Below are 12,841 nucleotides of genomic sequence, written 5' to 3' on the forward strand. Positions count from 1 at the left end.
CAGGGCTATATAGACACCTTGACTCAAAAAAACAAGACAAAAAAAAAAATGCTTCTAATTAACTGATTTTTCTAAACTATCAATTTGCATGTTTACTTTGGTGTTTCCAGACCAGGTGCTGGTGCATATCCCTGGGTGGCCTAGAACTCACAGAGGCACTAGCCTGGCCTCGGACCGGGAGTGATCCTCATACCGTCCGCCCAGCTAGAGCTGGCATCCAAACGTGTGTCACTGCACTAAGCCACTATTTCACGCCACGTAGTTTAGCTAGAGTGAACTTTTAGTTCCACTCCCTGAACACTGTCCACTTAGCATGAATTAAGCCAAGCACCAAACGACTTCTCTTCTACATCCTTCTACACAGAAAACATAAAATGACTGACAAGTACTCTGCCAGGCACAGTATAGGTGGCTAACAAATTATTTTAGTATCACAACCCAAAATCTAGAGCTGATCAAATATAATGGAAAGGCCTTTTTTAAACCTCTCTATATATGCTATAAAATAATAATGCGATGTTTTGAAATAGTCTCTATCTCAAACTAAGTAGATCTACATTTCTTTCTTTTTGTAATTTTTTTATTATTACTTTTGAGACAGGGTTTCTCTGTGTATCCTAACTGTCCTGGAACTCACTCTGTAGACTAAGCTGGCCTTGAACTCACAGAGATCTGCCTGCTTCTGTCTCTTGAGTGCTGGGATTAAAGGCTTGTGCCACCACCACATTTCAAAACAGCAGGAAGTTAAGGACATTGACTCTGCCAAGAACAGCTGCTAAATTGAGTTCCTTCTCTTGAACTCATCTCAAAAAAAACGAAACAGTAACTAGCTGTGCTCATGTGAGGAGGAGTGACAACATGGGCTGGAACCAGGAGGCCATCTTCCCTGGGTTATGACAGTACACCGACGCTTTGTAGGACACTCGGGGACGGTCCAGGTGATGACTGCACTGCGTACCCTGAACCATCTTCTCACAGAACCCTGAGGAAAGCAGAGCACCTATTTCTTGAATGAATTGTTTCTGTTCCCCTCAGAAACCAAGAATTTTCCTAAAGTGAACAGTTAAGCCTTTTAAATATAGTATTTTTTATACTTTTAAGAAACTAAATGGCGCCGGGCGGTGGTGGCGTACACCTTTAATCCAAACACTCAGGAGGCAGAGCCAGGCGGATCTCTCCGAGTTCAGGCCAGTCTGGTCTACAAAGCAAGTCCCAAGAACGGCGCAAAGCTACATAGAGAAACCCTATCTCGAAAAACCAAAAAAAAAAGAAGAAGAAAGAGAGAGAGAGAGAAGGAAGGAAGGAAGGAAGGAAGGAAGGAAGGAAGGAAGGAAGGAAGGAAGGAAGGAAGGAAGGAAGGAAGGAAGGAAGGAAGGAAGGAAGGAAGGAAGGAAGAAAGAAAGAAAGAAAGAAAGAAAGAAAGAAAGAAAGAAAGAAAGAAAGAAAGAAAGAAAGAAAGAAAGAAAGAAAGAGAAAGGAAAAGAAAGAAGGAATACCAAGGATAAGCAGAGTAGGGAACCAAACTAGCCTGGGTAGCAGTAACAGTGGAAAAATGATAAACGGCTCAACCATGAAGGAATGAACATAAATCAATGAACTAAAGCCAAGTAAATATGTGAATTTAGAGAGGAGGCTCTCAAGACCTTGAAGTGATCCAGGATCTAGTACCTAATGAAATGAACCGTGAGCTCAACTCAGATGATATCCTGGAGGTCTGTCTCATTATGTCAGTGTACAGTACAGAAGGCAACGTGTAGAAAAAAAGAATCCATTTCAGTTTCAGGCAAACAACAATTATACTAAATTATCCTTTTACAAATATCTGAAATTGGTCAAAACTGCTAACAAATTTGCTCTTTCCAGAAGCAAATATTAAACAAACCTATTATGCCTTACATGCACTTACGATCAAGTTTATTTTGTACTCAAATACCTTTTTACACTAAACCATATTTACTTTATTTTAAAATGTGCTAGAATTCTTTTTTAACTTCATAAAGACAAACTCTAATAACAGCAGAGTTCCCAAACCACCTATTTGACAAGATATATAATACAGATTTCACTAAGCAACATGAATATTTAATATAGATTATCCACAGTAATTATTAAAATCAAAGGAAAATTTTAAGAACTATACACAAGCTAATTAATTAACAGTTAGAAAGGTACAATGACTTTTTGAAAACCAGTTACACTGAAAAAATAACCTAAGTTAAAAATCCCACAATATCAACTTGTTGGGATAAATTCTCTGGTTTTATATTTGACTTCGTTGTAAAAGAAGCCAGTATCTATGCTTGCTATGTGTGCTTTGTGTATATTATTGACCACTAAGAACAAAAAAATTTCAATGACTTAAATTTGGCAATTCATTTCATTAGGAACCTGACCTAATTACCTGCAATGTATGCTTTAATTCACAAAGTCTACTTACCACATACTTTACAGCACTTATGAACTGGTTGTGGAAAAGCAGGTGCTGGGTTTCATCTTCTGGATTTGAAGCTGTATAAAGCATTCCACAGATATTACAGGACACTGCTCCAAATCTTTTGTGTCCTGCATCCTATTTATAAAAAACAAACAAAACGTTTTCTTCCTCGCCAAAGTAACTAATTCTGAACACAGCCTCCAAAACTATAATGTGACCATAAAATATGAACTGCTTAATTTATGAGCAATGTTTAGGTTTCTTACAAAAAATAAGTAATGAAGTCTAAAATCTGTGTGCAGTATATCCGTGCTCTGACCTCCACGTGGACACCAGTGTGTTCTCTCTCTTAGTTATAATAAATTAAAAAATGATCTAAAAAAGCTACTGCACTAACACAAGCCTCAAAATCCAGCCCTGGAGTTTACTGGCCACAGCCTCACTGAGTCGATGAGCTCCATGGTCAGTCAGAGACCCTGCCTCAAAACTAAGGTGGGAAGACACTAACAACACCTTTACAGACTCTGTCCTTCACACACAGGCACTCATACATGGAACACATAAAATTTTTCCATTTTAGGGAAAAGATCTTCACCAACCCCACATCTGACAGAGGATTGATCTCCACAGTATATAAAAAACTCAAGAAACTAGACATCAAAATACTGAACGGTCCAATTAAAAAATGGGCTAAAAAGCTAAACAGAGAATTCACAAAACAAAAATCACAAATGGCTGAAAGACATTTAAAGAAATGTTCAACATCCTTAATCATCAGAGAAATGCAAATCAAAACAACTCTGAGATACCACCTTACACCTGTCAGAATGGCTACAATCAAAAACACCAATGACAGTCAATGTTGGAGAGGATGTGGAGCAAAGGGAACACTCCTCCACTGTTGGTGGGAATGTAAACTTGTACGACCACTGTGGAAATCAGTATGGCGGTTTCTCAGAAAATTAGGAACTACCTCAAGACCCAGCCATCCCACTCTTGGGCATATACCCAAGGAATGCTGATTCATACCATAAAGATACATGCTCAGCTATGTTCATAGCAGCACTATTTGTAATAGCCAGAACCTGAAAACAACCTAGATGCCTGTCAATGGAAGAATGGATGAAAAAAATGTGGTACATATACACAATGGAGTACTACTCAGCGGAGAAAAACAATGAAAGCATGAAATTTGCAGGCAAATGGATGGAACTAGAAAAAATCATACTGAGTGAGGTAACCCAAACCCAGAAAGACAGTCATGGTATGTACTCACTCATAAGTGGATTCTAGATATAAAATAAAGAACAATCAGACCACAACCCATAGAACCATGGAGGCCATATATATATATATATATATATATATATATATATATATATATATATATATATATATATAGCATGGAGGTCCCTAGGACGACTGTGGCTTATAATAAATTTCGGTTTTACTCAATTATTGAAAAAAAAAAATAGCCAAATGAATGGAAACACATGAACTATGAACCAAAGGCTGAGGGGCCCCCAGCTGGATCAGGCCCTCTGAATAGGTGAGACAGTTGATTGGGTTGATCTGTTTGAGAGACAACTAGGCAGTGGGACCAAGTCCTGTGCTCATTGCATGAGTTGGCTGCTTGAAACCTGGAGCTTATGCAGGGACACTTGGCTCAGTCTGGGAGGAAGGGACTGGACCTGCCTGGACTGAGTCTACCAGGTTGATCGCAGTCCTCGGGGGAGGATTTGCCCTGGAGGAGGTGATAATGGGGGGTAGGAGGGGGGAGAATAGGGAAACCGTGGCTGATTATGTAGAACTGAATGGTATTGTAAAATAAAATTTAAAAAAAGAAAAAAGAAAAAAAATTTTTTCCATTTTAATAACCTGTTGACTTGTTCAAGAGCTTACTACATTTAAAAGAACTGAGAAAATATATATCAATATAAACTTAGTCCAAAGGCACCAAATAATAAATAATCTCTACAGGAAAGTTAATTTATATTTCATATTTAAAGTAATTGCAAACTAGAGACAATAATGTATTGCAGACTCTTCCAGGACCCACGTGGAAGAAGAGGAGAATCAATTCCCAACTGGTGTCTACTGACCACCACTGAGCATGCACCATGGCACAGGTATATACATGCTCAAGCACATGCATACATGTATGCACACATACACTAAAACATAACTTAAATTTTTTGTTTTTGTTCTTTCGAGATGGGGTTTCTCTGTGTAGCTCTGGCTGTCCAGGAACTAGCTTCATAGACCAGGATGGCCTCAAACTCAGAGATCCACCTGCCTCTGCTTCCTGAGTGTTGTGATTAAATTTAAAGGTGTGTACCACCACCGCCTGGCTGACAGTATCTGTTTTTATTCACACTGCTATACAAACAATCTCAAACTTTCTTCATTGCAAAACTAAACTCTACACCCAAACAGTATCTTCCCATTCTCCCATCCCTCCATATCTCTAGCAGTCACCATCCTTTCTTGGCACCTCCCATGAGTAAAATCCCAAGGTCATTCATTGTCTTTTCTGTGACTGACAGGCTCATCCATGCTGCAGAGTGTAGGGATTTCTCTTTGTAAGGCTGACCTTACTAACCCTTGTGATTATACACTCATCTACCAATGGACAGCCAACTTTCTTCTATCCTTTGGCACTGTGTAGATATGCTACACAAACATAGTTATTTTTACTAAGTTCCACGTCATTTTAAAATTAAACTTCTGGGAGGAGGTAGTGATCAAGCTACTCATCTAAGAAAGCAATAGAGCCAGATGGTGGTGCACACCTTGAATCCCAGCACTCGGAGGCAGAGGCAGGAGCCAGTCTGACCTACAGAGTGAGTTCCAGGAGAGCCAAGGCAACACAGACAAACCCTGTCTCAAAAAAACCAAAAAAAGGGGAAATAGATGTTTTTTAAAAAGTGTAATAATTTGTTATGAATAAAACCAGAAACAAGGAAATTGAAATATTATTTATTGTGGGAAGGGATTATAATAATAACAGGAATGCTTTCTATAATGAAACTTTACAATGACCAAGAAAAAAAATTAATTTGTATTTTAAGAACCTTGCACTGGATGGTGGCACACTCCTTTAATCCCGGCACTCAAGAGGCAGAGGCAGGCAGATCTCTGAGTTTGAGGCCAGCCTGGTCTATAGAGCAAATTCCAGGACAGCCAGGGCTACATAGTGAAACTCTGTCTCAGAATTAAAAAAAAAAAAAAAGAACCTTACATAAACAATTAATTTACAACAACACTTTACCAATAGCTAAGTTGTCTACTTACTATGACAAGCTGTTTTTCATCCACTTTCTCTGATTCTTTCAGTTTCAAAGCCTTTGGAATTGTTATCTCCAAATGAGAATTATACTTCAGCTGAGAATGATTTGGTGGTATATCCCTTAAAAAAAAAAAAAGAAATTATTGGATATTATACATCCATATAATGTCAATCATTAAAGACAAAAACACATTTCTATACAACAAATTTCAATTTAAGGAGGAAAAAGATAACCTCTTAAAAATCAGTGAGCTCTTCTTTGCAGATGTAATCCATGACAAAATACATGCACAAGGCCCTAGGCTAGGTTCAACACCCAGTATCAAATTTAAAAAGGAAATTATAAAAATCAAATAAACTGGGGCTGGAGAGATGGCTCAGAGGTTAAGAGCACTGACTGCTCTTCCAGAGGTCCCGGGTTCAATTCCCAAAACCCACATGGCAGCTCTCAAATGTCTGTAACTCCAGTTCCAGGGGATCCGACACCCTCACCCAGACATACATGCAAGCAAAACACTAATGCACATAAAATAAAAATAAAATAAAAATAAATAAATTGTTAAAAAAAATTCAAATAAACTAGGCAAATCCTAAAATTGACTTAAATATCTTATATATTGTAACTAAAATGTGGTATATATACACAACTGAGTATTATGTAAGGTACAGGCACATGACACTTTTTGCTGCATGGGTAGGCCCCAGAGGTCTGCATCAACCCCATGGAGTTCATCGACCCTGACTTTGCGGCAGCAATGATCCCCAAAGTGAAATGGGTGGTGTTTGTGCAGGCAGCAGACACAGTAAACCTGTCCTAGGTAACCAAAGAACCACCTGAGGGCTATGACTATGATGGGTGTATTGCTTGAAGTGGATGTACTGGAGGGCATACTGCAGTGCCTGGTCATTTTCCCCCCATCAGGCATGGGATCCCCAAAATGCTGCTGAGTGACCGAGGAAACCCAAAAATAACCTTGCTAGCAGCCATGCTGGCATTTTGTGACTGTCTGTATCTATGGAGATACAATCTGTTAACTAGTTACGCCATGTGTGACCCAGCTCTCTTCCAATGGTGCACAGCACAGAGCACGGTATTTCTGAGCCCCATAGTATTTTTTCTTCTCATTACAAGTTCAAAAACAAGAAGAGGATGGAGAGAGAAAAAAAGAAATCTTGACATTTGCAGCAGCACAGACACTCCTAGAGGGTATTATGTTACGTGAACTCATCAAGGGTAGAAAAGCAAACATTGTATGGTCTCACATATGGAGCTAAAAGGTTAACTTCATAGTAATAGTAGTTGCCAAAACTAGGCTGTGAAAAGAGAAGTCTGAAGATGGAGTCAGGGGGACTGACAGGTGAGGAGCAGGACGCAGCTGAAAAGAAGAAATAACTTCTAATATTCATAGCACACGAGACAACTGTGTGTTTCAAAATAGTTATGAAAGGACTGCCACTGTTTCCTACACAAAGAAATGACATATTTGAGGTGATGACTGACAATTACTTTTATTCAATCGTTACACATTAGATACCTATATTGAAAGATCACAGTGTATCTCATAAGTATGTATTATTATGTCAAAAGCCAGGGGGTGGGGGTGCACTCTAATCCCAGCACTCAGATCGCAGAGGCAAGTGGATCTCTATGAGTTCAAGGCCAGCCTGCTCTACAAAGTGAGTTCCAGGACAACCAGGGCTGCAGAGTCAAACCCTGACTCAAAAAACCAGGGGGGAAAAAATTAATTAAGTCAAAAGGAAAAGAAAGCTACTAATTATCAATAAACAAAATTGCAGGGTATCCTATTGTTTGAATGCCTTAGTTTTAATAGTTTTAGCCACCTACATCACTTCAGTTTGTCCTGAAGGCTACTTGGTGATCAGGCAAGTAAATCAAATGGACTTACCATTGGCATTCAAGACAGAACCTTTCCTTTACTAACACACTCTTACATACCTATGACACCTAGTAGTTCAAAGAGTGAAGGGAAAACACTACTCCTGGCAGCCTAAAGCAGAACAATTGTGCAGACAAGAACGAGAAAATGAAGACTAAGTTCTGCAATTGGGAAGTCACCCACATACACACTCACACGAGTGGGCAAAGACAGCATGTCTTCACTGAGTAAGCTGTTACTCCTGCTGTCTCAGAGGAAAAGCTACAGACCAGCAGAATGTCCATTAAGTAGACAGCTGCTGAAGAGACCAAGAAAAGCTCTCACAAGGAAATCAAAATGTAGAATTTAGATGAGGTAGGAAGGTAGAAAAATATGCTCAGAGCACATGATCTTTAGAAAAAAGTATTTAGTGCCGGGCGGTGGTGGCACACGTCTTTAATTCCAGCACTCAGGAGGTTTGGGGGGTGGGGAGTGGATGAGGCAGAGCCAAGTGAATCTCTGTGAGTTGGAGGCCAGCCTGGTCTACAGTGCAAGGTCCAGGACAGACGCCAAAACTACAAAGAAACCCTGTCTTGAAGAAAAAAAAAAAAAAAAGCAAACAAACAAAAAAACAAAACAACCCAAACAAACGAAAAGTTTTTTAAAAGGTTATTAATGTGAATAGGCATAGAAAAAGTTCAAGGACAGTGGTAGCGCACACCTTTAATCCCAACACTCAGGAGGCAGAGGAAGGAGGATTCCTGAGTTCAAGGCTAGCCTGGCCTACAGGACAGGACAGTTCAGGACAACCAGGGCTACACAGAGAAACTCTGGGGGAGGAGAAAAAAAGGAGGAGGAAGAGAAGAAGGAGAAGAAGGAAGAGGAGGAGAAGAAAGAAGAAGGAAAAATTTCAACAAGAAATGTGAGTAGCCGGGCGGTGGTGGCGCACGCCTTTAATCCCAGCACTTGGGAGGCAGAGCCAGGCGGATCTCTGTGAGTTCGAGGCCAGCCTGGGCTACCAAGTGAGTTCCAGGAAAGGTGCAAAGCTACACAGAGAAACCCTGTCTCGAAAAAAAAAAAACAAAAAAAAAAACAAAAAAAAAAAAAAAGAAATGTGAGTAAATGATGATTACTAGCATTGGCTGTTATGACAAGTCTCTCTAAGAACTCTCAAGTATAGTGTTTTAAATGAAAGTGATGCCTTACCTGGACTTGCTGTTGATAGACGCTTCATTACTGAGTACACTATGAGGCTGCTTAGGAGCTGAACCTGTGAGTTAATAAAGAACATGGATTGTGTAAACAGTTTTTAAAGATTTATTTTTACATATATCAGTAAGTATTTCATGCCTACATGTATGTGCAGGCCCTCAGAGGCCAGAAGAGGGCATCATATCCTCTGGGACTGGAATTATAGATAGCTGTGAGCCACTATGTGGGTGCTGTGAACGGGGTCCCTCTAAGAAGAGCAGCCAGTGTTCTTAACTGCTGAGCCATCTCTCCTGAAGTTATTTTAATGAGGCCATGAATGTGAAAAAGATCATGGAGGGGTATATAGGAGTACTGGAGAAAGGAAAGGGAATGGAAAAATAATTATAATCTCAAAATAAATTTAAAAATAAACATCTAATAAAATTAGAACCTCCCTTTTGGAAATTACCTTTCCAAATGAGGCAGAAAAGCTCTGTACTATACAAAGTCAGACTAAGGAGCTGCAAAGAGGTCTAGAGGATTCAGTTTATCTCTATTGTTTTTGTTTGTTTTGTTTTTTTCAAGGTTTCTCTATGTAGCCCTGGCTATCCTAGAACTCACTCTGTAGACCACGCTGGCCTTGAACTCCGAGATGCGCCTGCTTCTGCTTCTCAAGTGCTAGGATTAAAGGTGTGTACCACCACCACCCCGCCCAAAAGCTTTATTCTTATAACCTCAGTGAGTTTTAATGTCATTTGAACTGTTGGATAGATATTTGCTCACCTATGTCAAATGAAGCAACAGAGTAGCTAGAGCTCTAATTGCATTCTTTCCTCTACAGAAAAGTGTACTTGGAGCAAAGTGCTGAGGTCAGGGATCACAGCTGTTACTGAGTGCCTAGATTTCACTCAGAGTGTAATACAAACAGGAGAAGAAACCCATTTACTGAAAAAGAAAGTGCCTTCATCATTGAATTTAATTATTTATATAGTTAAGATTCTAAAAAAAAACAGTTTTAAACAAAATGTTTTCATTTATTTCTGTTTAGAATTTAGTCATGCAGGCATTGAGCCAATTTTTTTTTATTCAATATTTGTTAATGATTGCTGAAATTAGGTAAATTGAGGCGGGTGGCCGTGGCACCCGGAGGTAGAGGCCTCCGGAATCGAGAAAGAGCTATCAATCTGTCAATCCTGTCCGTGTCCAGAGGTAGAGGCAGGTGGATCTCTTGAGTTTGAGGCCAGCCTGGTCTACAGAGTGAGTTCCAGGACAGCCAGGGCTAGACAATGAAACCCTGTCTCAGAAGAAGACAGACAGACAGATAAAATAGGTAAGACTTTTGTATAGTATAAGTGGAAAATATGAAGCATAGATAAATCCATAATTCAAAGACACTGAGTACTGAGGGTTAAAGAGAAAAACCCACAACAGTAAAGCACAAACAGCAGGTAAAATCTGAGAAATAAGTTTCTACACCCAACTTAAGCAATTCATTAAGGGACACTTCTTCAAAATTCAAAATAGGAGCTACCAAAACAAAAGAACTTTTGGTAGGCAGGCAAAAGATAGTATTTAGGTACTGCTACAAGACAGTCAATAGAAGCAATTCCCCTGAAAGAATTAATGATAACCACAAACTTAAGAACCACACCAAGAAGGCAGGGTGGTGGCAGTGCACACCTCTAATCCCAGCACTAAGGAGACAGAAGCAGGTGGCTCTCTTGAGTTGGAGGCCAGTCTGGTCCTCAGAGTAAGTTCCAGGACTTTGAGCCATACAGAGAAACTCTGTCTCACAAAAGCCAACAAAACAAAACAAAACAACAACAACAAAAAAAAAAAAAAAACACCACACCAAAGGGCTAGAGAAATGACTCAGTGGCTAAGAGCACTTACTGTTCTTACAGAGGGTACAAGTTCCAGTCCCAGCACCCATACTGCACAGTCTCTCAACCACCTATAACTCCAGGTCAGGGGATCTGTTGCTCTCTTCTGGACTAAATGGACACACACATATGCATACACAAAGTAAAATAAATCTATTAAAAAAAAAACAAAAAACCAAAACAAAACAACCGGGCATGGTAGCACATGCCTTTAATCCCAGCACTCAGGAAGCAGAGCTGTGGGTTCGAGGCCAGCCCAGTGGGTTCAAGGCCAGCCCAGTCTACAAAGGGGATTCCAGGACAGCCAGAGCTGTTACACAGAGAAACCCTGTCTTGAAAAACCACAAAAAAAAAAAAACACCCAAAACCCAAAACATAACAATCGTCAACAGGCCTATTTCACATGAAAATTTTCTCTAACAGTAACAAATACAGCATTTGAACATTGTAAAGTTCAAATAAAAATGTCAAAGTATTACCTGGAAACTTTCTGTCTCCATCAATCTTGGCTTGACTGGGAAGAGCTGAAGCAGCAGCAGTGTCTTCTAATGAGCTATTCTCCACCTCAGATGCTGAACATAAGCTGGAATTCTGAACACACATGCCATGTTTTTAAGTCAATCTCTGGGACTTATTTTAATACATTTTCAGCTAATTCTACCTATTAAAAATGTTTTTAAGATAATACTTTATATTCTCATAGATATGTCTATAGTTCATTCATGATATTGCAACAAGTTACCATCTTACCATCAATTACCATTAGTCCCATGCTAAATTTAAAACAGCTCACTGGATCATTAATCCCAGCACTCAGCAGGCAGAGGCAGGCATATCTGTTCGTTCAAGGCCATCCTGGTCTATGTAGGAAATTCTGGGACGGTAAGGGCTACAAAGTTGAGTCCCTACCTCAACAAACACCAAAACACTTTTTTAAAAGTTTAAGTATCTTCCACAGTCACCTAGCTCTATGCCTCTCCTCAAAGTATACGTCAGTACTGTACTGTCCAATATGGTACCCACCACCATGGTTACTGGACACTTTGGGTACTTGAAATGTAATATGGTTTGAGACGTGTAGTAAACATATATCAAGTCAGATATAAAAACTTCAGCACATACACACAAACGTTAAATTGACAGTATCTTTATATAACAGACCAAGTAAAATATATTAAAGTCAATTTTAATTGTTTCTTTCTGTTCCATTAATATTAGATAATCTATATGTTTCACATTAAACTTCTATGTTGTCCTGAACAGACTAGAGTTATCTTTTCCCTTATAAAATTTCAACTCATCACTTAAAAATTAACCTCTTTCATGAGACTTTCCCCAATTTTTTCCAATTACCACCATCATCCACTTTTTCACGCACTTCTCACTTTTTTTAAAAACAAAGACCATATTATAATTATCTTTTCATTACCTAGAATCTTCAATTCAGAACTTTCTCAAAGCAGATAGACCATTAGTAACAAGATTATATACTTCCAATTCTATCAAAGTTGGTTATCTCATGGAATCAACTTCATGGGTACCTTGTAACACTAATTTCTGTGTGTTTTAGCAGAGTTCACATTTAAGCATTGGAGCCAATGAAGTACAAACTGAAATTACCAGCCTGTTATGAGCATCCTGATGTGGGTGCTGGGAACTAAACTCAGTTCTTCTCCAAGAACAGTATGCACTCTTAGCCATTCATCTCTCCAGCCCACAATGCTACTTTAAAACATGGATGCTACTTTAAAACATGGAATTTTGGGGGTTGGGGATTTAGCTCAGTGGTAGGGCGCAAGGGCTTGGATTCAGTCCTCAGCTCCGAAAGGGGGGGGAAAAAAACACACAAAAAAACAAAACAAAAAAAAAAACATGGAGTTTTTGTTGGTAGATTTTTTTATTTGTTTTGTTTTTGCTTTTTTTTCTTTCTTTCCTTTCTTTCTTTCTTTTTCTTTTTCTTTTTTTTTCTTTTTTTTAAGACAGGGTTTCTATGTGTAACCGCCCTGGCCATCCTGGAACTCACTTTGTAGACCAGGTTGGCCTCAAACTCACAGAGATCCACCTGCCTCTGCCTCCTGAGTGCTGGCATTAAAGGTGTATGCCACCATCACCCAGCCTGTTTTTTTGTTTGTTTGGTTTTTGTTTTAATTAAAAACGAAAGCCAGGT

At 39.2% G+C, this 12,841-nt stretch overlaps 1 protein-coding gene across 8 annotated transcripts in view; it reads right to left on the reverse strand.

Annotated features, from left to right (window-relative positions):
- Positions 1-12,841, reverse strand: part of Esco1 (establishment of sister chromatid cohesion N-acetyltransferase 1) — a 65,464-nt gene that overhangs the window by 23,519 nt on the left and 29,104 nt on the right. For all 8 annotated transcript variants that reach the window (XR_013045955.1, XR_013045953.1, XR_013045954.1 and 5 more), the window contains 4 exons: positions 11,154-11,265; positions 8,807-8,870; positions 5,729-5,843; positions 2,438-2,569 (listed from right to left, as the gene is read on the reverse strand). Coding sequence is in view for 5 of the 8 variants with exons in the window: in XM_042264273.2 (XP_042120207.1) it covers positions 2,438-2,569; positions 5,729-5,843; positions 8,807-8,870; positions 11,154-11,265 (423 nt within the window). In the remaining 3 variants the exon portion in view is untranslated. The remainder of the gene's footprint in view (positions 1-2,437; positions 2,570-5,728; positions 5,844-8,806; positions 8,871-11,153; positions 11,266-12,841) is intronic.

This window comes from Peromyscus maniculatus, chromosome 19 (assembly GCF_049852395.1).
Source record: "Peromyscus maniculatus bairdii isolate BWxNUB_F1_BW_parent chromosome 19, HU_Pman_BW_mat_3.1, whole genome shotgun sequence".
In the NCBI taxonomy this organism is placed as follows: domain Eukaryota; kingdom Metazoa; phylum Chordata; class Mammalia; order Rodentia; family Cricetidae; genus Peromyscus; species Peromyscus maniculatus.